The 27,128-nt window shown below is 41.0% G+C and overlaps 1 protein-coding gene and 1 long non-coding RNA gene across 3 annotated transcripts; one reads left to right on the forward strand and one right to left on the reverse strand.

Moving 5' to 3' along the window:
* Positions 1 to 4,389: 4,389 nt before the first annotated feature.
* On the reverse strand, positions 4,390 to 13,644 carry LOC129736212 (uncharacterized). The gene is made up of 3 exons (XR_008732512.1): positions 13,011 to 13,644; positions 6,230 to 6,281; positions 4,390 to 4,542 (listed from the first exon to the last, which is right to left on the reverse strand). It is a non-coding gene; the product is annotated as an uncharacterized LOC129736212 (long non-coding RNA).
* An 813-nt stretch (positions 13,645 to 14,457) lies between these two features.
* On the forward strand, positions 14,458 to 20,940 carry LSM8 (LSM8 homolog, U6 small nuclear RNA associated). 2 transcript variants are annotated; one of them, XM_055712293.1, is made up of 4 exons: positions 14,458 to 14,615; positions 15,686 to 15,726; positions 17,148 to 17,275; positions 20,670 to 20,940. In XM_055712293.1, exons 1-4 carry the CDS (start codon positions 14,585 to 14,587, stop codon positions 20,758 to 20,760), a joined length of 291 nt encoding a protein of 96 aa, XP_055568268.1. In that variant the 5' UTR covers positions 14,458 to 14,584; the 3' UTR covers positions 20,761 to 20,940. The 2 variants fall into 2 exon arrangements, with proteins under 2 accessions (XP_055568268.1, XP_005441827.3); XM_005441770.4 differs by lacking the exon at positions 14,458 to 14,615 and having other exon boundaries at positions 14,653 to 15,726.
* Positions 20,941 to 27,128: the final 6,188 nt, after the last annotated feature.

Below are 27,128 nucleotides of genomic sequence, written 5' to 3' on the forward strand. Positions count from 1 at the left end.
TCTATCAAATTAGGACTTAAATCTGCCATAGACAACTGTTGTCACCTTGCAATCCCAGCTACTTGCTGTGGTGTTCTGAACTGCCTCACTCCAGTCTGTATTATCACTAGACCATTTTCAAGGCAAGTAATACTTTTTGTTACAACATCAGCTTCTCTTTGGTTACACACTCAAGAACTTCCCTAGCCTTCACTATTACCTGAACAGCAATGTCTGCTGCCCTTGATCCTATAAAATGCTTGTGTAACTCACAATGTGCTGCAAAACCCATCATGAATCCCCACCTGCAATAACACACATGTGGACCACAGGCTGCACCTTGATACGGGCCATGGTCTATGAGAACAGCTTCTGCTATTTAATGGTGAAAAAAGCTTACCTTCAGTTTTCTCCCTGCTCACCATAGAAGAGTGCACCAACTAGAAGATACCAAGGAGCTTGCACCAGCCCCACCAGCAGAGCCTCCTCCTGGCTGCCAGGGGGAACCGAGCGTTACGGGAAGAGAGGCGATTCCGCTGGGCACAGCAAGCACCAAAGCAGGGCTCTGCGGAGGTGCAATGGCACCTGGAGGACAGAGGACTTGTGGTAGGAGGTCTGGGGGTGCAAAGAGTCAGCCAGCCAGTGACAGGTATAGGTGAGTGAAAGCTGGGTACAGGACTTTGGAGGGGAAAAGTTAGACCTGGATTGACTACAGTGGCAGTGATTTTTGAGGGGAAGAGGGAGAGGAAGCATTTTGTCAGAGAGGTGGAAGATAGAGAATGAAGGCTTGGTGCAAGCCAAGACATACGTCTGTCTAAACTATCAGAGCAAGGTAGTAGCAAGCCCAATGTAAGGAAACTTGGGAACTGCTACTCTAGCGAAATGACTACAGAGTAAGACTGGGCTCTAATCTTGGCTTAAATATTGATTCGATGTATTGCCTTGGGCAAAGAATCAGTTAGATGGGATTAATTATGTCTATCTACCTATTTCAAAGGGCTGCTGGAAGGATTAATTAGTCATTGTTTGTAGATTTCTTTGAAGATGGAAATGTAGAACTGTATAATTAAATGAAGTCATCAGACATAAGGTTATGTGACTTTGATGTTTTCCAAAAATGCATAAATTAATACCATAACATCTACTTCCATTTTATTCTTAGACATATTTGTAATCCTGGATAAGGAATTAATGGTGCTTGTAAAACATTCCTACATAGCGGTTACATGAATGAAATCCACTTTATAAATAAGGCTATATTAAAAGTATAAAGATTAAAGCAATAAAGCTTAGGTTTATATATCAAGCTTTCTGTTGATATTCAAAGACTTAGTGAATCTGAGATAGACCACTGCTGTTTTTAAGTATTTTTTTATCTATAAAACCAAGTATCTGATTGCTTTCCAACACTTCGGAATTGTAGCTGATGTTCCTCACAGCAGCAGTGAAACTCCACTGGAGAGAAAGGAATTACCAATGTCCAGGTAATAAGGATTACAGTCTAGCACTGGAGCTGTGCCTGCTGGGGTGACATGCTAGCCGATGCGCACACATTTCAGTGTCCTCTCTAGGACAGCCTTGGGCCAGAATACATGGGAAGGATGATGGATCTTGCCCATCTCTCGCTTAAATGAACTGAAAGATGGTGATACACAGTGTATATGTTGGCACAAAGTTTCAGAAAGCATAAACTGTCAAACACATACCACATCAACTACACAACTTTCTGTCGTCATCTCAGGCCAAATAGATTAATAGCTATGACAGAATCATGTCTTTGAAGTTCAGTGGTTTTTTGATTCTGCATACCTACTCACATGAGTGTAACAGAAGTTCCTGTATAGTTTTACCCCGTGATATAACACTGACTAACTTTACACCTATGGCAGAAACAGTTTCTGGTGATAATGAATTTGTCATCTTAAATTACTCTGAAACCATCATGGAAAGCTGCTGTGGAAGTTTCTAGAGTAGATTTGTTATCAAAGACTTTTTTTTCTCTTTTTTAAATGGAACTCTATTCTGTTTCTGAAAGGACACAACAGATCCACCACCACACAGTTTGCTTCTTTGTAGATGTTGCTTAGTATTCATATAATTACAACAGCACAAATGAAGTTTTGTTTTCAACTGGTTGTTTTCCAAACAGCTTTTCTGCACTGATTTATTGGAGTTGGTGGGAAGGGGGGAGCGAGAGGGAGTGTTAGATTCCTTCAGGGTCCAATCATCCCACCTAATTTTTCACAGCTCCTAAGATCCATACCACCCCCTGGTAGGACCCATCTGCTGGTACAAAATGGTGCCTAGGACATTATATGTCACAGAAACAGAAGTTAGCAAAACAGCTAAACAGAAATAAAAGATGACTATGTTTGTATTTAATTATCTTTAGATCACATGCAGAAAGCTTCCTATACCCTCTTATGGTAATACTCCTTGACCACGGAGCTCAGAATACAGTCCTTATGCAAGTCCATCACATCCTGTGGAAGCAAACCTAAAGAAGATTTCAGCCAGAGAATGTATGCCTCCTCCCTTTGTTAGCATCTGTCTGGAATAATTCTTACCTCCGCAGCCCTTTTTGCTTTGTCCTTCTCACCTCCGCCCTGACTCCTGCTCCGCATCAAGAGACTTATTGATTCATAATTTATTCAGGAGACAATGTCAATACTCACTCAAATTCTTCACTGCTTTCACCTCCTCGAACAGCCGGCACACCTGCTGAAGCCAGGTGTACACATCCCTCTCCTTCCTGAAAGCAGCACCTGTTAATGACGGCCACTCCCCAGACTTCACTAAGTGTTAAAAAACTATTTAGCCCACACTAAGGCAAAATGTTGCCTCTCACTTGGTAATGGACTGTTCAAATCTCATCATGAGTCTTACCGCATATTCAGATTCGTATTACATACAAGCATGAGTACATAAGCATATACATCTGCTTATATGTTTTGCCACACCTTACAGAAATATGTCCATGTATGATTGGCTTTTGCTTGAAACGGGACTTGGCAGTAATTAATCATGTGGAAGTGGTGAGGTTTGGTGCGACAGAACCCTGAAGCAATCTTTGAGGGACGCTATGACAGGCTTATTATTTACAAGACATGTCAATAGGAAGCGCGTATTTCAGACAACTCTTTATGAAGGGGGTTTTCCTCAGGGGCATTGGGAAGAAAACATCCAGTACTTCCTCTCCTCATCTGGACTGCTTAGTTACAATTCACACACCTGTCTGCCTAACCAAGTGCATTACAGACACTCTCCATCCAGAGGTTTCCTGGGTCAACTATAGCAACTGAACTGGATGCAGAACAGAGGTCTGTTTTATAGAAAAGACGTAGAAAAAAGTTGTTAAGCATTCCAGACAAAGGGTCTGGTTTTCTACAATTCTGTACCTGTGTAGAGTGAGAACAGATGGCTGTAAAAAGCAGGAAGATCAAAATTATCTACTTGCAAGTCACGTGCAATCTCTGCATCTCACTATCTACACCATCACTACAAATATAAGGCACAGAAACATGTCTCTGTGGAGGCCGAGAAGAAAGGAGTGGTGAATTGAAACACTAATTTTATAGGATCAGAAGGAGGCCTACCCTGCATAGATGTAAACTGCCAAGAAAAACGTGAAGAATTGGCTTTAGCTGCCTCCAGTACCTGGGCTTAAACACTGAGTCACTCCAGTGGCTGGCCATGGGTCCTCAGTTGCCTCATGCATAGACAGACACACACACACGTCTGACCTCAGCCAAGCCCACACCCTACAGGCTCTCTGCCACACAGCTGGGACCCCCGCTCCTTCCCACAGCCAGCTCCTCCAATTGTCTCACTCTCACATGTGCACACCTGGCTCAGCAGCAAGCACGCTGACTGACATACCTCACCCACTCCCCTGACTAACACCACAGCCAGTGCCCCCGGTGATCCCATGGCCCCACTCCAGCTGCTGGGCTCTCAAACCTCCTTACACACAGAAGAGAACCCTGCGCCCAGGAAAACAAAAGTAGAGTTTAACGAGAAGACGGGACAGACTGTGCTGATCGACTGCAGGGATTGTCAGATAAGTCTACTGACCACTACCTGTTTACATGCAACTGCTGCCTTTTAGCCCCTTATCCCTCTGTTTTCCCATGGTTTTTTTTCTCCCCAAACCGGGGAGGGATCTCCCTTTCCCTGCTTGCAGTTCCTTTCCTAAACATCCTATGGAAAGTTTTGCACAATCCCAAAATGCTCTTCCCCTGCAACCCATAATACATCCTGTACTCTCAGGCAGCGACCCCCCTCAGTCTGTGAAGTGCTACAGAGACACACTCCCATCTTGCTGACAAAACTTTCTGTCTGTATAACAACAGCAGACCTGGATTCTGACAAAATTCAACATGAAATGAAAGCCTCTTCCCCTTACAGATTCCTCTACCAGTACAGCATCATCCCGACATCTGAGATGCTGTATCCATGTTCTCAGCTGCTCCAGAGCTCTTAGATCTTGCTGGCATCTGACACACAGTGATAGCTTGCTTTTGCATTCCTTGGTAACCACGTGGAGGGAAAAAAGGTGAAGACCTGCATGAGAAAAAAATACCCAATATGAAACAATACACTCTGGTTGTAACCCACCCCTCCCCTAAATCCAATGCACTAGCATTGTTCAAAAGCTGTTTATAAGAACATTAGCTGGCATAATCTTGTTGCCAGCTTCCTCCATGCTCTTTTTATTTCTATGTTCAAACGTGTGCGTTTGGACTCTTCACACGGCATAGACACCCCATGCTAGCCAACGTCTAAACCTGCAGCAACAATTGTGCCCTTCTGAACGGAAGGTTTGTTCAGCTGTAACATTACTGATTAACCACCAATTCAGCACAACAATGTTTTAAACTAAAAAATAAACCTGCTTCAGAAAACCTGGCATTATACTCGGCATTGTGTGTTCCAATACATACACACATGGTGCTGTGATGTACAGTTTCTAAAGCTGAGCATTTTCCTGGGAAGAATGTATCCCTGAGATGCGAGGGATGTATTGGTCAGGAGTTTTTTCTACCTTGAGAAAATTTTCAGCTAGGTATATATAACCTGGACACAATGCCTCCTGTAACAATAATTTCTCTCTGTACAAGAGTGGTGCAGCAGGAAAAAAAGAAAAACAGGAAAAAAAGCTTACTTTCAATAAGTATCGAAATAAATTTTCTAGCAGTGACTAGAGATGTTACCAGCTCAGCTTCATCTGAAAACTGAAGATAATTACGTGTCCCTCACCAAATACATTTTCATAATACAATCAAGTCACGCTTATATTTCAAGATTTTCAGAAAGTCTTGAAATGCATTTTAAAAATCAGTGCCAGGCAAACTCTGAAAGGAATTTTCTTAACCAAGGGCAATGTATTGCTTTATCATAACAAATGCATTTTGCATATTAACAACATGATTAAGTTTTATAAAAACATCTCAGTTATTTACAATAGCTGTTATTCAAGTGACACTGCTCATTTCATCTAATTAATCCAGCTCTTAAGTTGAAATTGGGAAGAAATTGTATACAGCAGCTAAAAAAGAACTAGATGAGACTATATATATAAGTGCTTTCCAATTTAATAACATACTTGCACTTCTAACATAATGATAATGCTCCCTAGGTACAGACTGGAAATCAGATTCAAATCACCATAGGTTTGTACATGAACATAATGAACGCTAGGTATTCTTTGAAAAATAATCATAACACCCTCTTGCCAAAAAATAGCAACACTTCTTTTAATTATTTCCTCTATAACAGCCCCTTTTCCATGTGCAGAACAGATCACCTCCTGTTTAAATACCACAATCGTGACTACAAAATACCAGAGTCAGCCAATACTAAAAACACTTATGTGCTGTATATGTTCATAATAAAGAACAAAAATATGAAAGCACTTGCGAAAACAGACTGTGCACGTTAGCTTTGAGGCAGCACAGATTTGCACAATGACAATCTTATCTTGATACTGTGCTTCAGTCTGCAGTGGCCTGTTTTGCCTAGGAGACACACCTGCCTCATCATTTATCTGACATAAAAGACAGACCATTTTTTCAAAGATATATAAACACCTTAATATGTCATGTCAGTGTCATCTGGAATGGCAATGAATATTATTTCTATTCCAATGATCTTCTTTCAGATGCATTTAATTTTGGTTTTCTCTCTCTCTCTCTTTTTTTTTTTTTAATTAAAAGACAAGCAGGTGAAGCAGATGATAATAGTGCTTTACCTCACATGTGGTGTACTGTGGTCCATATCCCATTGTGGCACTTCTCCAGAGACTGAAAGAGAATGAAGGTGATTAGCAAAGTACTGAAGTCTCTAGAAAGGGGATGAGAAGGGGCAAGATGGGGAATGCTCATACATGTTCTGTATCAAATTACATGCTGAGGAGGAAGCAGGAGAACCTTCCTCAAAAACCAAAAGGGTGTTGTAAAATAAACTATGAGAAATTGCCTAGAATATGTTTCAGAAATCTGAATGTTATTTCTGCTGGTGATACACAGCAGCCTTTGGAAAATCACTTTTCTTTGCATTCTGTTTGTAAAATAGAATAGAATATTTTCAGTTGGAAGGAACCTACAATGATCATCTAGTCCAACTGCCTGACTGCTTCAGGGCTGATCAAAAGTTAAAGCGTTATTAAGGGCATTAAAATGGAGACATCAATACCTTCTTCCTTCTGTACTTTCTCTTGGCTATTCACTGTACAATTTCCTTGTAGCCAAGACTTCTTGTGTCTCTTCATGTTTATGTAGAGAGTTTAACATAATGAGGCCTTAATGTGGACTGAGGCCTTCTGGTGTCTTTGTAATACCAGTATTTAGAAGTTAGCTAACTTTTATTTACAGTTCCACCACGGGCTTCAAAAGAAATTCTGATATTTCTATGAATGTGTATGCAATTTGACTTACAGATTTAGTAAATAATTTAGACTAATATTTACCAATCATTGCGAGATATGGAAATTTAGCTTAACTAAGATGTACAGACTACTTTTACTCCCTACAATAAGTGAAGCATGTGAGCCTCCAGAACATTAGTAGCAACAGCATACCTAGCACAAGTTGAGTAAAATATTTTTAAAAATAGCATTATATTTGGAAATTTGATGCCTTCAGGATGGTTTCAATGTTCAGTGACGTACATAGTTTTGCCAATGACTATAAAGGGAAGGAGTGTTTATGAATTACATTCACTCATTCCTCTTGCTATTCAATTAGATGTGGCTGATATGTTAAGTGGTTTTCAGTAAGAACATAAGGGACCAGCAGGAATGGCTTTCAACAGCATTAATCAATAATGCAATAGCACAGTGGTTGATAATGAAAAGGCAGCAGTTACTAATGGTTAGCACCGTGCTCTGAGACATTGCTCTTCTCCCATTGTGGAGTGATGGTAACCCTTCTACACCATAGCCAGGTAAGCACGCACCCCAACAGGACATTTCTTAAGGCTTTTTACCATTTCCCGCCCACTACCAGAGCGCTACAGAGTTGCAAAACTAACTTGCACTTTCATGCATGAGATGTACCCATCCAAACAGCCCAGAAATTTCAGGGCGTGAGTTCATTTGTGCCATTCATCGCTCCAGAGCGGCGATCAGGCATTGCACACATGATCACATTAATCTGAGGAGAACAAATTTTGTCTGAGATTAAAAGGGGGAAAAAAAACCCCTGAGCACAGTGTAACTTCTTGCTGTGAAGCAGATCTGCCTTAAACAAAAAGTTTTACCCATAGGGATACCTCTTCAAACAAGGAATACACCTTGTCGTGACCCAAAGCCCTGGGGTTTTTTGTTTACAAAGATTTTCTCTGATTTCAACAAACAGTGCAAACAGTAAGACCTTCTGCTGCTGCCAGTCGTTCTTACCGCTATAAATCTCTGTAAATGTGATCCCTCCTTCCCCTCCAGATACCCTTGTGCTGGCTGCAGCCCAGATTCCAGGGTGCAGTATACACAGTTTTCTACACACCAAAGGCCTCAACACTGACTCCAGCGTTGGTGCCAGCTGCCTGCTTGAGTGAATCATGAGCTACCACAGCTGGGACAAGCAAGCTCATTGAAGCTATTTCTTTCCCCCACTAAGTTAACTGACCTCAGTAACTGAACTCTAACAGCTGAAAAGACTCATCAGTAGATGGAATCTCTGGTGCCAACAGAAACACTAACCAGAGGATTTGAAAAAGAGTACCTGAAAGTACCAAGTGAAAGAGCTAGCACGTACTCTGGCAGTGAACAAGGACACTAGTTGCAATTACCAAGGAGATTCTGGGGGTTGTAAAAGAAAATATCCAATTGGAGCAATAGCTTGCAAAATCCTAGTCTAGAAATAAAGACAAAACAGCCCTCTTCAAGGCTGTGAGGAAAGCATAGCATCTGCCATCCTCATGTTCCACCTCTCTTCATCGTGTTAATACAATTCTGTTTGCTTGTTTCAAAAGCTTGCTTTAAGTTTTGCCTTTCACTGCATAGCCTACTGATAAAAAAAAAAAGCCTCCTCCCTGTCCTTTGATCTTCTGCCTTTTATTAGACATAGTTCAGACCCCGTTAAAAGAAAGACAGGTTCTCCTATTTATCTCCCTCTCCTGATGATCATTTTTCATTGACATGTTTCTGACAAGGATTTCAGCACCTCTTCTGGGCAGGACCAAATCCACAGCGTATTCTTTCTCCACTTGCGTAATTGGTTTAAAGGTCCTGGTGCCAAAAGACTGCTCTATGGTACAGTGAATAACCTACTTCACAAAATAATGATGCCATATAAGTTACAAAGCAGAATTACATTGATTTTCTAGTGCAATCTACATTATATCTGGCAGCAGGCAGTGTGTAAGTCGCCTCTGAACAGAGCCCTTTGACCATGTGCGATTATTCCTTTTATATGGTGATCATGTGCCACAGAGCAAATGAAACAAGAAGTGGAATGGGGTCAAATGGGCATCCTTGCAGAGTATTAAGATAAAGGACTTTATATTTAAAACTGGAAGATCTAGTCATCTTAACACAGGCTAAAGATTAGGATCAGTGCTTTTACAGTAAGATGAATTATACTTTGAGAAGTAGGGAATCTATCAGAACAAAAAGCCTGCTTCATGAGAGCAATTTAGCAAATGCAATTTCAGCTATGACTGTAAAAAATGATGAACTTGACATGCTAGTAAATGTCAGTTACTTGAAGCTTATTATTCATTTTATGTACAACAGAGTTGTCTTAATACTCTGCTTAGAGCAGCTGAAAACAAGAATCCATCTGCTTTGTAATTCTGTAGTTGTAGGTGCATGGCCCATTAGCAATAGCATTTCTCCTACCAATAAGTTCATAACATCCCCTAAAATTTTTATCTAAAAGGATAATGGTACTGAACTTCTACAGCTGTTTTCAGTTTCTTCTGTTTTTTAAAAAAAGAAAAAGGAAAATGGAAAAGTTTATTTTCCTGCAAACAGAAACATGCAAAGAATTTTTTTTATGCTACCTCATTAAGTAGGGATGTAATCATTAAGATTCTTATGGTATTTTGCATATTGTAGCAAAAGTTGCTGGAAAAAATATACACTTTCTCATATAAAGGAGGTCTTTGAGTAAAATTAGGTTTTTTGTAATGTATCCTATCATAGCAGCAGTTTCTATCACAACAAACAACATTTAGATCAGATGTTTGTTAACATTGAGTTTCTAAAGATAAATAAAAAGCACTTTGGGACTACTCATGCTACAGATTTGTTTCTAATGCATTGTAACTTATATTGAGAGTCTACCAGCAATTTTCAGACTGTTAACCTTCTAAAATATTTGCCAGTTGTTTCATTGCAAACCATTACCATTTGATATAATAACGTACATGAAACATATCTCAATTTAGATTGCAGCTATCATGCATGAGGTAAACAAGATCTTTCTACTTTTCTCCAGCTATCTGATAAAATCTATGTCCTTGCATTGCTGATTACGGACCCTAGAGCCTCCACAGAGTCAGAAGAACAAAGTAGAGGTGAAAGACTGTTTCTGGTTTTCCTGAACACATAAAGAGAAACACATCACGTTTAGCCAGGTTGGGTGTGTACAAACTAAAGACGAGCTGAAGGGCTAGGCTCTTTTTATGGAGTGACATTCTGGGAATGTAGATGAAAAATCAGAAAGATTTAAATCTCTGAGTTCCATAAAGTATGAGAAAGGCTGTTAGAAGGATTAAGTAAATTAAATGTGTGGAATTTGGGGATGCTTACTTCTCTTCTGGAGTACATACTGTCTGATTCTTCTTCAGTATGTACCCTGCATTATTCCCTACCTCAGGTACTATTTTTCCTTGAGCAGCAACCAAGGGATGCAATCCTTGTTGAGCAGGCTAACAGATGTTACCAATTTGGGGGTTTTTATTACAAGAAATTTCTTAAAGCTCCTGTTCTAACAGTCAGGTGATTACATTAGTTTCCATTTTCAAGGAAGTCTGAGGAGTAGGCCTTGCACCTTTCTCCATCTGATCTGACAGGGACATGGCTTGACATGCCATGGCACAGTGGTACCAGTCAAGCCTCTCCTTTCGCAAGAACTCTACAAAGCCATTTCACCCTTCAGCACGGATGGGTTTATAAAACCTGGCTACTTCCTAATAACCAAGGAAAGCAAAGCCGCCAGAAGCTAGGATGTTTTGGGAGACATAAAACTGATCAGCAACACATGGTGACAGCAGCAACAAAACATTCACTCATCCATTCCACCAACCCTAGGCTAGATAACAAGCTTACAGACAATAACTGCTTGCACATATACCCTGCAACTACCATTGCAGGGTTTCCTTCCTGCTGCGGCAGACTGTAAGGAAGCAGGAAAGTGTGCAGAGACACTCCAGGGCATGATTAGTTGGTTATATATTCTGCAAAAAGCATAGCATACAGCAATCACTTTCCATAGCAACCTTAATGTATGGAGAATCAATTGCAGAAATAAACTGATTTTAATTACAGGAGTGAATGTAATTAGCAAATAAGCTACATCTAGACAATGTAAGAGAAAGGGAAAGCCTTTTTCCAAAGGTGTTTTGTTTCTTCAGTCAACTGAGAGCTTAACCAGCATTATGCTCGTATTCAGTTATTTAGCGTATGCTTGTATTCAATTATTTAGTGTGTCCTCAAGGGCAGCTCTGCAGCAACTGAAGGGAAGAAACAGGCACAGTGTTGCCAGCTGCAGGTTTCTGATCAGGAAACCAATGTTATTTTGGCAACTATGGTCACCAGGAATAAAATTTGTCTAGCCTAAAATAGTTGTAAACCTGTGAAATGTGTGTGTCTGAGTTAGTCACCCTAGGCTCATTTTATAAGTATTGGAGAAACATAGACATATTTGGTGTGAAATGCATCTCATCCTATGCTAGAAAACTAATTATTTTTCTCTGTAAAGAAGACCAGGGTGACATGCTTAAGATACTTAATTTCTACATGTAAAGGTAGGACTCAAATGGTCTTGACCAGCAGCAGAGAACCGGTGCTGAAGGCTGCTTATTCATTTCATCTAAAATGAGAGACCTTGGAACAGCAACCAGAAGCTAAGATTTCCCTCTACTGGACAAGTAGTTTAACCACAGTTTTAGACCAGCCTAATGAATCCATTTCTCTGCACATGGCACAGCTTCAACAAAAGGGCAAATTATGGCCCCAGGTTGGAATTTAGTCTATGAAACCTTGCTACTTAGGGGGAGAGGCAGACAATATCTTCCCCCCTTCCCCCCCCCACAAAAAAAAAAAAAAAGGGAATTAAATTAGAGTTTTCCACTTCTTACTTAAAGGTGTATTTTGTAAGAGAAGAGTAACAGTAGTGGTGGCTTCAAACAGAAGACTGAACCTCCGTTAGGACTGTAAGAAGAAGGGCACTGCTGCTTGCCTTCAGGAAAATGCAGAGACTCTAATTAAGTGAAGCCAGGAATTCTGTTTTGTGAGCTGCTTTATACTGACAGTGCTAACTGCTCTTAAGCACCTGGCTTGGCAAAGTCTGGGCACCAAAACTTCTTTGGGTTTCAGCCCTCCTTGATAAAACAACTAAAAAGCGTTTCTCTGCTTTTCAGGGACACTGCTGATATAAACAGATCAGAGATTCTCAGGGGATCACTAGTCTGGTACTGTCATGGTGCAAGTATTTTAAGATTTTATCATACATCCTTGTGTCCCAGTGATCTCATATTCTTGGCCTTTGAAAATGTCTACCTTTAGGGAGAAGGAAGAGTATGAAAAGAAAATTCTTTTCACAAAAAATCTTCAGCCTCTTACATGGAATCACAGAATCATAGAATCACAGAATGTTCAGGGATGGAAGGGACCTCTGGAGATCATCTAGTCCAAGTCCCTGCTAAAGCAGCTTCAAGAAGCTTGGTAGAAAGACTGTTGTAAGAGGTCAACACCTGTGTAAGACTTTAGGCATCACCAGCACACTGCTATATTATTAAATACCATTAGAGGGGTGCATTCATGAATATATTGCAGCACAGAGGATGTCTGTGTGTACAGCATACTACAGTATGTTTCTGAAAGCCTGTTGCACACTAACAATGACATCTCCCACAGGCAAATATGGCTAAAGCACCAGGATTGCCTTTGTAGCTTAATTTGGTTCTATTAGTGGATGACTGAAATTCATTTCCCTGAGATATTTCTTCTTGTGTATCAGTCCAGCTTCCTACATTCCTGAAAACTGCTTGCCAGCACCACCATTGAATCCAGCAGGTTTCATGCACTCCTTTATCTCACAGGACTCAAGGAGATAGGGAACGCTGTGCATCATGCACACCGATCAGAAAGTGTGGAAGGCTGTTATGCTTAGGGACTCATCGGAAGAAACAATGGGCCACCAGAATGGAAAGGGAATTATGCTAGCGGCAGGTAACATTATAAAAAAAATGAAAAGCACAGGTTCTTCAGGGCATCCCTATTTGCCACTCCCCCATTTACAGATTATGGCAAAAGGAGATTCCTGTAAGCATAAATGCCAAACTGCCGCATAAGAATCACCACTTACTTGGCACTACGCCTTTTTAAAAAGGTGCATAGTTTTGCACAGATTGCAGCGTCTGACCACATTTTCCTTTACAGCAGTGGCACAGCTCTCCACTTGCAGATCCCCGCCGGACTGGAAGCGCGTGGCTTGGCGCCATGGCCACTACAGCATCGGGCGCGGGCACGGCCGGAGCACCCTCCCGCAGCCACCCGCCACTTCCCACACAAAGCACCTCTGCGTAGTGACGTGCGGAATCGCAACTCTGCAACTCGAGGAGAGTTATAAAGCAGGTATGTTTATTGTGGCACTGGGTGCAAGGGGGATCGCTCCTCCTAACTTGCACACCGTTTCAACAGGCAGCCCGATAGTTATTATACAAAGGCACGCACAGGTTTCCGAGCATTCAGAATCTCCTCCCTCTGGCGCCTCTTCAAGATGTACTTTTCATCTTCTTGGGCAGTTACCTGAAGTTCTTGTTTATCTTTGCACACATTAGCAGTCTTTCTTATTTAGTTTGTTATCTTAAAACATCTGCTAGCTAACAATGAGCCCTTCCTTATTGCCCACTCTAAACATGCCAAGCTAACACATGCCCACAGGGCTGGTTTTAATCTGTACCAGCATGATCCCTGAGCGGGGGATCCACCCTCTTCGGGGGGGCGGGGGGGGCATTTCAGTAGGAGGACGCTGATCTACTACAATTCCTTTACCGTGGTTTGTTTTTCTTGTAGCAGTTAGCACGTCCTCGTCAGAAGGTTCCTTATTTACATTCTTGTTAGCTCATCTACATCGATACTAATTGTCCCCTCTCGAAGAGCTAAGTGCAAAGCTCCCGCCCTTCGCTCTTTCTCGGGTGTTAATGTTTCTGTTATCTAGGCAGCTTCTGTGTGCAGCAGAGTTCTAGGGTTTTCACCGTATCGGTAGGACTTCAATAAGCTGCGCTGCAAGGCTGGCCCCGGGCACCCCTCCCACAGCCCCGCTGCGAGGCCTTCCCGAGCCAGCGCCGTGGGGCGGCAGCAGCCCGGCCTCCTGCCTGCCCACCTCGCACCGCCCGCCTGCCGGAACCGAGGGAGGGATACGCGGCTCCGCGGCCAGCCAGAGGCACGCTACCCTCGGGCAGCGAGGCCCTGCAGGCCAGCCGCCTGGGCACGGACACAACGCTCCCACTGCCCGCCAAGCGCTCCCTCGCCGGCCGAGCCCCCCACAGCCGTGGCGGCGACGGGGCCTCCTGAGAGAAACCGGCGAGCCACCCCGCGCCTCCTGCCCCCGCCCACCCAACGGATGGTGCCATGTGCCGCGGAGGGGGCACCGTGACACCCCCCTCCGGACCGCTACTTGGTACAGCCCGCTCGCATCGCTTCCCGCCGCCCCCCGCCCCCCCACCGCGCATGCGCGGCCGCTCCCGCTCGGTTTGACAGGCGGCCCGGCGCCGTGCCGCGCGTGCGCAGCGGCTGGAGCGGCGCGCCCTGCCGGGTCTCCGCGTTGTGCGTCTGCGCGCCGGGCCGCCGTCATCTGCGCGCCCGGATCCTGCCGCCGCCGTCTCGCGGGAGGTGGTTGCTGGCGCCGGGGTGAGGCGAAGCGCGGGAGCCGTCGCCATGACCTCTGCTTTGGAGAATTACATCAACCGTATCCTTCCGGCGGGCGGAAGCGTCCCGGGGCGGCCCTAGGGGTGGCGGGAACGGGCCTTCCTTCTCCTTCGTGCCCGCGGGCGTGAGGGGAGGCCGGGCGCGGGGGGCCTGGCGGCTCGGTGCCGCGGAGGGCGAGCGGCGCCCGCCCCCGTGGGCTGGTGACAGAGCTGTTGTGGGCATCGGGTACCTCCGGGCCCGGCAAGGTGTGAGCTGCCAGGAGAGCCCCAGCCCTAGGCCGGCTGCTGAAGGGCCTGCAGAAAGCATACCGGCCGGGGCCGCAGGCCTCCTGCATCCAGCTCCCGCGGGTGGTGGCGTTCGTTGGCCCTTCCTGGCTGGCTGTGTCCCTTTACATAAGGTAGAACAGAGGTTTACGGGAGACCCAGAGAATAGAATCCCCTATAGCCTCCCGCGCTGCAAACTTGATCCTCGTTTGGTCGGTGTGAGGAATGAGGCCTGGCCCCATAAAGGGCTCTTTGCATGTATTAAGTTGTCGGCTTTACATCGTTTGCTCAGAAGCTGGGAGTTGCTGTTCTTGGAACGCCCTTCTTGTAGTTCTTTGCACTCCTAATAGCCTATGGGCATTTTCAAATTTATTCACAAACAGTAAGGTAGTAACCCAGAATCATTCAGGATAATGGATATGTGGTCATCAAATTGGGATAGCCAGACTGACTTCAGAGTGAGGGCATGTAGAATGCCAGGGATCCCCACTAGCAAAACAGCTAAGCTGTTTTGAAGGACTTAGCTTTGAAGTGTTTATAAAACTTGTTTCAATTTTGAGGTAGTGCAGTTAGTAATGGAAGAAGAGATGAACTTAAATCTTTAGTCTGCCTATGGTGTTCATGTTTGTGTATAACTCTCCATAGTTGAGTAAAGTGAAACTTTAAAACAGAATGTCATAAAAAATACTGCATTGTCAAATGTTGCTAACAACCATGGTGCTCTTTCTTATGAAAAAAAAAAAAAATACTGGTAGGCTTTTCTGGCTTTTACTGCCTCTTAAAACTTTCAGAAGTGTTAATGGTTCCGTTTCAGATATGTCTAAATATTTTCTTAATGAACTATCAGGTACTGTTGCGGTAATTACTTCTGATGGAAGAATGATTGTGGTGAGACTGGTATTTTTTAACATTGTATTTTCCCCCATAAAGACTCCATCATGGCATTAAAGAAGCAGTGCTAGGGTATTATCACTTACCTATTCACGACTTCACAAACTTTATTTAAAAGCTTTATGACCATTATTTTATGCTGTTTGATTTAAACACTGGTTCTTGCCTGTCAGCTTTGTCCATTGATAAACTTGTGCATGCAAATGCTTGACTTTTTTCAAATGTTTTTGTCTATAGGATTGCACAAGAAAATGCATTTTCTGTTCAGTAATATGGTTTCCACCTAAAATGTTCTCTTTGTTCAGTAAGCTTTTCAACTTCCATGCTAAAACCAATTCTTCTATATGGTAATAGAAAAAGTCAGCTAATAATTACTGAAGAATTGTGGAATTCTGTAAGCTTGAAAAGCTGAGGATTGGCAAACTGTTATATATCAGACTGCATAATGTTTTGGTTTTATTGCTTATGTATTATGTGGGGTTTTTCTTCCCCCTGCCCCCCATCTTTTATTCTTTTGTGCTTTAAGTTTAACTTTTTAGTGTGATCATTGCATGATGGTTATATCTTTCTGTCTGTACTTAGCTTTGTGCAGCCTCTGGGCAGACAAAACAGTACTTTTAGCAGAAAAATACTAGTTTCACCCAATCTTCTGTCTGTTTGGAGTCAGTCTGGTAAATTTTGTGTTGTGATACAAGATCTTTTCCACCAAAAAGATTTGAATGAAATCAGTATATATGACTCATTGTTACATGGTTAGATGATATAAATGGATACTGCCACTGCTTGAATGATGGTGTTTTACATTAGTTGGAATTAATCAATTACAGATGGTAAATTGCACAAATCAATTACACATTTGGAAAAATGATAACGCATTAAAGTGGCACAGAAATTCTTCTCTTGATGCATTTTAGTTTTGCAGCTTGGGTGGTTTGGGGTTTTTTGAGTAATTTTATGGAAATAAGCTAATCTCTTTCAAAGAGATACCACTTAAAATTGCATGTTAAGAATAGATTCAATACTGTTGACCACAAGAATCCAACTTTTCTGTTTGTTAATTTAATTATTTGATTTTTGGAAACTTCCGTACAAGGAAGACTAACACAGTTTATAAGTAGCAAAATTAGTTGTCTAGAAGGCCTTCATTGGTAAAAAGGAAACTTTATTTCTTTCAATGTTAAAGATTGCTGTGGCTTTTAGCATGAACACAGTAGTAAATACAGATACTTAAATTGATTATTGCTTTTCAAGTTTCATTCTCCAGCTCTTTGTGTTTAAGCCTAACAATAAAAATTAAGTAGAGCATCTGTTCTCCAGTGCCTTAGTATTGCCACCTTGTTTAAGATATCCTTGAGACCAAAGATGATAAATTTAAAAGGTAATTGGAGTGTTTTATTTTTTGTCTTGTTTTTTTTCAGGGAACCCTCAAAGGTTTTGATCAGACCATTAACTTGATTTTGGATGAAAGCCATGAACGAGTGTTCAGTTCTTCACAAGGGGTTGAGCAAGTAGTGCTGGGATTATACATTGTAAGAGGTGATAATGTGTAAGTATAACATATTCATATTTAAACCAATTAATAAAAATTTAGTATGTGTATATATATAGTGTATCTGTATATATCTTAGCCCCAGACGTCTTATATCTTTGCATCTGTGGGTAGCACTAGTAGTACTGCCAAAGCTGAGGCAACCAAGGAGGTGGTTGAGTCACCATACCTGTATTTAGAAGACATGTAGATGTGGTGCTTATGGACATGGTTTAGTAGTGGACTTGGTAGTGCTAAGTTAGCCTTTGGACTTGATGATCTTAAATGTCTTTTCCCACTGAAACGGTTTTGTGAATCCTTAATAAATGGCTACACTTCTGTTACAGAAGTGATTGCATTGTAACGTTAAGATACTGTTAGTCTAGATTTACTGAGCTGTAAATTAACCAGATCACGTAGTGATTTCTATCTAGGAAAGGTCAGCATAAACCTCAGCCATTTTCCTTTGAGTCAAGGCATTGTGTAGATTTTCTTTATTCCAGTCTGTGAAAGGCAGGATCCACTGATGGAGGAAAAGATAGAAGAATGAAAAAAGATTAGATGGAACTTGTGTGTAAAAAGTCAGCAATCTTGTATACAAAGTTGACTTTTAACAGGATTTTTTTAGATTTTTAGAAAATATATGAAGGTTCTGGCTTGACAATGTAACAGCTGCTGAAGCTGATATAGTGACATGTCAAACGTATGAGTTGATATTTGATGTTAAATACGCTGACAAAATGAAAGTAAAAGCTCATTAAATGCAGTGAAAATTAGCTATTATGCAGAACAGATGGGATGGTTATAAGAGAAGTGGAAAGAAGGCCTGGTAAGTGGCCCTGCAAGGAAGATGACTTTTGCAGCAGCATTCTGAAACTCATGGTAAAAAATGAGATTATTTTTTATCACAAAGGAAAAAGGGCATGTTGCAGTGACCAAAATGTGTACCTGGACAGGAATCTCAATCTTCTAATTCTAATGGATATTTCTGTACAAAGAAATGTCAAGACTGAATTTTATTTAGACTTATTTAGGTGTGTTTATCTAACATCATTGAGAAAGTGGATCATTTTGGAAAGCTTTCATCATTTTTGACTTGAGCTTTTAAGCAAAACCACATAGTGACAAATGTACAAAGGTAGGCTAAACATGCTACTTGTAACTTTTCAAATTGTATGGATGTGTATAAAGCCAAATTACTGCTTCACTTTTTCGCCATACTAGGCTGCCACATTACTCAATTATATTCAAAACATTCTTTTATAGAAATTAATCTTTTTTTTAATCATAACAAACTTGGAAACATATTTGTTAGAAGGAATAGTTCTGTATTCATGCAACTCCTAACAAACTAAAATTCAGCATCCTTATAGGAAGAAGAAGAAAGAAACAACAGCTAAGTAACAGTAACTTCAAAATAGGGGACTTGTATAATAGAGAAGCTATTGAAAAATAAAAGAAACAAAACACTCAAGGGATAAAGTGCTTCCAGGCGTTCCAGTGTGTATCACTAGAAGCTTGCAGTGAATATACAGCATCAATCAGAAGAACTTGGTATGGTTCAACAGCAAGTAAAGGCTGTTAGAAGGAAAAAGACAACTTCTGCTTTAGAAGGTGTGATGACTTAGGAAAATAAAAAAAAGGTATTAATACTAGAAATTTATGTGTAAAACTGTAATAAAAATTGTGAAGAAAAGCTGATTAAAAACCCAAAACCTCTTAAATACATGTGTGTTTGTTCTGCTGCAAGAGAAACAGAAAGTCTGTGGAAGAGATATCAGGAGTGACCGGTATTGTCTGTTCCTTTTTCATCTAGGAGAATGTGATCTCTAATGAAAAGGCTTTATTTCTCTATGTGAACTAAAGAGAAACTTACGCTGTGATACCATAGATGGATTTTAATCTAAGGAAATGTTTTAAATTGAAGTGTCACTTTGGAAAAAGCTAGTAAATGAAATGGTAATGAGCATGCAGGATCAAGTCCTTTTCATGCAAGAATTCTGAAGGCACTCAAATTTGAAGTGAGGCTTCATGCTGGTCAGTGCTTGAATATTCAGTTGGCATAAGCAGTTTACATTTGTGTTGTCTAAGCTCCCAGTGTAGTGATGGAACTGAGAAAACTACTCAGCTAACCAGATTACTCTTTCAAGGCAAGTTAAACTCCTCTTTAGTTTCCACTGACTGTCATAGGAACCTGGACTCCTGTATTGGGATGTTTGCTCTTAAGCTCAGTCTCACCCTGCTCCCTGGCTATTTTGTGGTAAATATGGATTCACTGGAAGAAAGAATGTTAGGGGTTATTAGGAAGAAAACTAGAACAGTGGACATCATCATGTCATTGTATAAACACCTGTTATGCCACTGTGTTTAGAGGGGTGCAGGATGAAATTACATGAAGAGCGCAAGTGAGAATAACTAGAGGTATGAAATGTTTTCTTTCAGGGAAAGGCTGAATAGGCAAGGGCTCTTCAGTTTGGAAAAAGCACAGATATAGTGGTTATTGTTTGCTGTGAAATCAGGAGTTGTAGGAGAAGTTGGGAAGATAATTGCTTTATGTAAATTCCTCTGTTTTTTTTCTGCTATTGAAAACTGACATAATCTGACAAGTCACATACAAAGGTACTTCATTGCACACCGTAAAAGTTAATTGTAGAACTCACTGTTGCGGGATGTAACAAACACCAAAAATGGAAATGTATTCAGAAAGCTATTGGATGGATTAATTTAACAGTTTTTAATGGCTCTTAATTCATTTTGTGGATACAGCCATTAGCTCGTAAGTCTCTGACGTGGTGAATGTAAGGGTGTGCTGGAAGGAATAGATTCTGTTCTTACTTTCCCTCTGGGTTACTTCCCATCCTGAGCTAGTGTGATCTCTATTATCTTAGCCTTCTCTTTAAAATGGTTTTACTGAGTCCACTAGTGTTTTAGTTCAGGTAAGTCTTAACATAGCATAGGTGAAATACTATGTACTCTCCCTTGGATAAATGAACGTTTTACTAGGTTGTGTTGAAGGAAATTGTCTTGCTTCTCTAATGCCATAGGCACTTACGAATTGCTACAGTTAGACATTATTCTTGAAAAGCTGTTATCTCTCTAAAAGGTTGTGGTTCTTGTTTCAGAGGCTAACCTGCTGCCTAAAACAAACCAGTAGTATTTGGTTCTTATAACCTGTGTCTTTAAAAAAAAACCAACCAAAATCCAACCCGAAAACAACAAAAAATCCCAGCAACTTCCTTTAGATTCTACTTAAGACTATTTATAGTCATCAAAATTTGAAGTTCAAAGGATAGAGTTCTACAATTTTAAAAAAAAAAATCTTCACTAACAACTTCATTTTGTGGCTTTCCAGTTTTGTACCAGGGGATTTCAACAAATGATAACCTGTTTGTTGTTTGTTTGTTTATTGCAGTGCTGTCATTGGTGAAATTGATGAAGAGACAGATTCAGCTCTTGACTTGGGGAATATTCGAGCAGAACCTTTAAACTCAGTTGTGCATTGAAAAGATGAAAATGCACATGGACTTTGTAAATCTTCGGTTGTACAGACCTATTTAACAACGTGGATGATTTTTACAAATTGTGTTTAATTTTAGTCACCAGTTTTTTATTATGAATATATTGTAGTTTGCCATGTAAAGTAAAGTTTCTACGTTTTACTAAAGAAGTTTTCATTGAATTTCCTTTGGGGTTTCATGCTGCGTGATTTCACTCTGAAATATGTACTGGGAAATGTAAACAATGTCAGTGGTAGTCCTGTGTATATATACCTCATTCTTAAACAAAGATCTCAATCTTAAAGGAAAACCAAGGCTTTTTTAACTCAGAATTATTTGGAGGTAGATTGTGTAATGGTCAGTTTAACCAGCTCTAAACCTAGTTCTGGCTGTAAGTAGAAAACCAGGTTTTGTGCCTTTTTTTTTTTTTCATTTTATTTGTAGTGTAGAGAGCAAGAGCATTAAAAGCTTTTGCAGTCAAATTAATGACTTGTGCACATAATAGGGTTTTTTGTGGTTTATGTAACATTGTTCTCTAGTCCCTAAGGGTGTACTGGAGGTGCAAGAGTTCTTAGTGCCTTAAGACTTGCAGACAAATTAAATGGGGGAAAGAAAGACTTTTGAGTAGAAACACAGAACCTAAACCAAATATATGCATTTATTTGAAGCCCACTGAATTCCAGACCAACTGATTCTCTGTCTTCTCTTCTCACCAGATGTTGTGGTGCTCAAAAACTGGGTAAGATGTATAGAAGGAGAATTGTGTCTTTGCTAGTATGTAACCATTGTCTTGCTAGATTGGAGGTTTTAGGGGACACAGGAGTACTTTGGCTAGAGAAATTATTTCCTTTGAATGAAATTTGCCTTAATATTGGGTGTAAGAATTACATGTGACTGTTAATAGACCTCCTCTTATACATCAGCAACACCTAATTTAAGTGGGACAAGCTCTGGGCAGCATGGTGTATTTTAGGCTTACTTACTCACTACCTAGCCGAAATACTGGTACGGTGGCAGCAAGAGGAAGTTGGTATTGGACAGAGCTGTTTTCCTTGTCCTCTAGTGTGCCAGCAGGTCCGGTATTCCTTCCCCACCCACCCACCCCATATAAACGTGCTGTTGAAAAAAGAAAAGTGATTTTAATGTGCATATTTGTTTTTACATTGATTTTAATATTAAGTGGGATTTGGTACTTTTTATTATTGCAAGTTCAGTTTGGAAGCCAAATACATTGAATTGAAGGTATTTGTTCTGCATGTAATTGGTTCTCAATTCTTGTAGCTTCCAGCTTGTTTTCTGAGATTGTTCTTAGTGACGCATGTGAAGCCCAGCGAACCTATTTCAACTTTATCCATCTTACGACCTGGTGATGTGTTGTTTTTTGTCCACATTTCTGCAGGGAATTGCTAAGCAGATGTCGAATTGGGGGGTTTCCATACCAAAGTCCGTAGAGTCTGGCTATAATTCATTATGTTAAAAGAATCGATCAATTTTGTTAAACAGTCAACAAAACAGTGTATAACAAAAAGCCCTTTTGCTACTCATACCAGCATGAGAGAAAAGAAAGTATAGAAAGTGAACTGTATTGATAAAGGACAAGTAATGTGGATGTAAATTAGCTACTTTGGGGCTCAGCCAAAAGAAATGCGGAAGCAAAAAGGTAGAATCAGGATGAGCTGAGTTTAAATGCACTGCTTGGCCTTGCATGTATTAGGAGAGTTACTGTTGAGATACACAGGCTAAATACTTATAGGAGCTCTGGAACGACTAAGGAAGTCTGTTCCTTTGTAGCTGTGGAATTATGTTTGAAGCAGAGTTATGGAATGTTAATACATACAGAGGCCTTCTGCCTTGAGCACGTCATTTGTAATGCAACTCCTTGGCCCTGTGCTTGGTTGAGGACTTACAATATGATGAGCTGCTGATGTTAATTGAAAATTTTCTCTGTCCTTGAAGTGATTATTTCAGATGCAAAGCTGTGGCACCGAAGTGGTGAAGCTGATTAATAATATCTAGGGACTGACAGATGAGAATTCTGAGTAGTTCAGGCATTGCTCAAGCAGGAAAAACAGTCTGGAGAACCACAGTTTCACACAGTTATGTGTTTAAAATGCAGATTGCAAACCCTGTCATCTTCCCTTCTGGTGAGTGATTTCAGCTCTTGCATGCGCTCTTTCTGGACCTGTGAAATTGTGTGTGTGCAGGGTGGGGTGGTGGGGGAGGGGTTACAGCTTGAAAAATTAAGATGTGTTTCCACTTACAGGCTGACATAAACGGAGGGCGTTTTCCAAGGCATTGAGAAAGGTGTTTAAATTCCCTTTCAAAAAAAGATCCTAACAAAACCTGGCTGTACAAAGCCCAAATGGGTTGATATGCAGTGCACTGTCAACTTGATTCTTCTGCAGTGAGATAGGTGAGGGATGGCCAGCTCACTGGTCTGACTGGGATTGTGGGCAGTAAAAGCCCTGCCAAGGCAGAGCCCACTCAAAAGCAAAATTCTGTCTCAAACCTTAAAACTGGCAACTGTGGAGTTTGCTTACCTTCATGCTTAGGCAGCAGCAATGTAAAGGTTTTTGGAGTTGTGGGTTTTGGCTTACACTTAAATTTTGTTTCGGTTTCTGGACCACATTTTGCTTCAGTTTGATGCCATTGACTTTGATCTGGGTTTGACTAAAGCCTTTTCTGGATATACTGGTGAAGGGATCAAAGCCAGGAGACCCAGTCAGAAGGGGTATCTTGAAATTTAATCTAGGGCTTAATATGCATTTAAAATTCATAAAATGAAATTATAGCCTTGTGAACTTACAGGAGCTTTTAATCCATAGGGGGTAGCTAGGTCCCTGTATGTATGGTGGAGAGAAAGCACTCTGGAAAAGTGTTGGATGCAAGATGTTGAATTATAACCAGCCTGAAACTGTTCTCATAGAATCAAATCTGTAGTGCAGTCCAGCTGAAGAAATAGGTCATCACTGAAAGTTAGGGGTTTTATATCATTAATTTATTTTGATTCATTCTATTAAAGTAGGAAAAATAAATGGGGTTGAAGTCATAAAGTGGACATAGTTATACTTTAGTATAACTTGTATTATCATTCTAATAAAGCAAGCCAGAGGACGTTAGTTAGTCCCGGGAGGAGGAAGAGTCTAGGGTAGAAGCTCAGCAGGTGTGAAGGTTGTGGATTTATCTAGACTCTAGGTGAACCCACACTGCAGCCAGTGTAGCAAAAGTGTTGAAGGTAATGAAGAGGTAAAACATAGAGGAAATTAATTAGAGCTGAATTTTTGGGTGGAAAAGTTATTTCTGATGCTGAGGAGGTATGAAAGAGGACTGGAATGGAAAAAGAGCACCGCAGATTACTATTGTGTGTTGAGTGGGGGTATGCCAGTCAGTGTCTGTCAGCTGGCTGGGGCAAAGGTTCTCTGCAGATGCCCACTGATTGTAGAGATGTAGCAAAGGAAATGTCTCCTGGGAGATTAGGAGTAGTGTTGTCTGCAAAAAGCCTTTGCTTTATTCTTGCTGGAGCAAAAGTACCCTCAAAGAAACAACAAAAAGAGTAACTCCCTTTTCTGACTTGAAGGCATTCACAGTGCTGGCCACTGTGGCTCTATGACTGAGCTGGTTCCCTGTGGTATGTGAAGAGCCCTGCTGAGATGGGAAAAAGGTCATCGTAGTCCATAGTGTTCTTGGAAACTGTCTTTTCCTGCAAAAAGCCTAGATTAAAGATTCAATAAATAACAGGTGATGTTCCCTAAAATCCAATGAGTCCTTGCAGAATAATAAACCAATTTTACAGAAATGAGTAGGGCAGAGAAAGGTGATGCTAAGGACAAGAGGAAGTAATGCTGAATTGGAGGTAATTGTCATATTCCATTAAGTTTCCTGCATTGCCCTAGGTTGGTCACTTCCTCCTTTTGTTTGTTTAATAGAGATCATGGAGGGAAAGGACAAATCCTGACGAGTACTGGAAAAGGATGCCTCCAGTGAAAGGACTCAGTTGGCTTATAAAGAGATTAAATTCGTTTGTTGTGCATGAAGCAATGCAGGAGCCATCTTCTGTGGTTCAAGGGCAGCATCCCTAATTGCAGTCCATGTGAAGTACCTCCATGTCCACATATTTGGAATCAAAGTTCTTAAAATACTGCATGGCCTATAGGCAGGTTATGGGATTGAAGGAACGTGGATTCTATTTTGAGGACTTATTCCAACAGTGGAGAATTTCTGTACGACTCAACCTTTGCCATCAGCTATAGCCTGTCATCCTTAGTTCCTGGAGTGTTTATTCTTCAATCCATTTTATAAGTAAAGCAGCTGAGTGACACATTAAACGCGCTGTGCTGGAGCTGAAGATAAAGTACAGATGGTTTGTACGATTTCTCATGGCCACTGCTGTTCTCATTTCATAGCAAATGTACCTTGAGTAGGTCCTTTGCACCTGTGGTAACATAATTCCACCTCTCAGTCTCTCCTGCAGGAATCTGTGCTCTACTAAGAATTTTATTCTGCAGATTTATACAGAAAAATTCCTAAATACCAGGGTTGTGTTCTCTGTGCATTGTTAAGAAAGAATTAAATTATTCCACAGTTAATGTGACAAATACCAAGCCATGAGCTGTTGTTCCTTTAAGAATTAAATGACAACCACCATGAAGGCACTTCTGAAGAAGGTAGATGCCTCGTTTGAAGAGACTTGGAATCTATGAATGTGAGTCGTGCCAGTGAAACATCAAGATGGTTTGTGCTTGCTAATTATATTTGGTCTGTCGTGCATTTTGGCACTGGTGTATGCAACTCTACTAATTTTTACTAATTGTGTTCTTATTTCTGCTTTCTAGCTGGGGAAACTGCAGTTCCTTGATTAGAATCACAAGTCTGTGGATTATTTTTATTTTCAGTGGAAGAGAGTTCTTCAGTCGCAGTAAAGATCCAGTAAAGCTGTGTCATGTCAATCAGTCTTAGCTTCCCTGTTGCTTAAATAATAAGACATACTTCATGTAGCGGGTATGCACAGACAAACCGCCAAACCTAGATGTGCCAGAAGGTGCTATCTGTATGGACCAAGCCTTGAGGTGAGGGAGGGAAAACTTGTACCAGGCTTCGGTTAAAAACATGACAGAAGATGGTAAAGAGCCAGGCATTTGTCCTGGAAGTCCTGTTCTAACAGCCTCTTCCCGGGTGCTATATTCTGTCTTAGGGTCCTTTTCTGGGCCTTTTTTTTTTTTTTTTTTTACAGTAGTTTTTAGTTACGGCAGAAATGCTGACATTTCTTCCAGTAGCAATGTTTTCCCTGAAGAAAATAAAAGCTTCACCGACAAAGGTGGAAATCAAAGCTGAAAACACAATAGCATTCAGACTTTTGCCAAGAATTACTTGCTAGCACTAAGGGCCTGACCTCATCCAGGCGGTAATACCTTCCTTCCTGGAGCCTTCCAGAACGTTCCAGGAACTCTGGAACTTGCGTGGAACAACGTGCTGCTGCTGTTCAGCCTTACATCAGTCACAGTGCTGCCGAATGCCAAGAAATTTTACTCGGTGCTGAACTCCTTGTCTGCTATTTGCACCTTTTTGATACAAGGTGTTCATTACTCAAGGGAGCACAAGGGCATGTGCACACGCTGGTTTTGTCCACCAAAACAGCTTTAATGGTTGTCCCACCATCATCTTTTTGTTTTGTACTTTAGATTTATCTTTAGTGCCAATTTTTCCAGCAGTGATTACGGTGCTCTGCATAGAAACAAGTGGAGATTATGCAGGTGGAGAAATGAAAGAAGCTGGATATGAAGTAGTGAAATCCACAAAAAAAAAAAAAAAAGGCAGAACACAAACCTGTTGAATGTGAACAAAGTTAGGTTTTACAGCAGTGCTCATTATAGGGACGTTTTCTCTAACACAGATACAATTGTTGCGCATGTCATTCATATTACAAGAAATACTGAGAAATGTGAGAAAACATTCTCTACCGAGAAATATTTTAGGCACTAGAATTTCATATGGAAGCTTCCTATCATAAAATGTTATTTTAAAATTTTTGTTCTTGCTTTGGATTTTTGCGCTTAAATCTTTGGCAATTCTCACTTGTACAATTTCAGGCTTCATCTCTGCTTATGATGCAGATGGAAACCTACCTGTGTGCAGATGAATGCTGTGACGTTTCTGTGAAGTGGCCACAGTTGCAGGTGGCGTATGGCGAGAGTCTGCAGTATTTGCACTGATGGAACGTGCAGGTGATGTAGTGCCCTCAGATACAGGGTACAGACTGTCAAAACCGTATTTAAAGCAACGTGCCTGCAGAAGACCAGGAAAAAACATGCAACAGTGAAAACCTATTTACAACCACTTCAAATTCGGTTCATAGCATTTCCAATGAATAAAAGCAG

Source organism: Falco cherrug, chromosome 5 (assembly GCF_023634085.1).
Source record: "Falco cherrug isolate bFalChe1 chromosome 5, bFalChe1.pri, whole genome shotgun sequence".
Taxonomy (NCBI): domain Eukaryota; kingdom Metazoa; phylum Chordata; class Aves; order Falconiformes; family Falconidae; genus Falco; species Falco cherrug.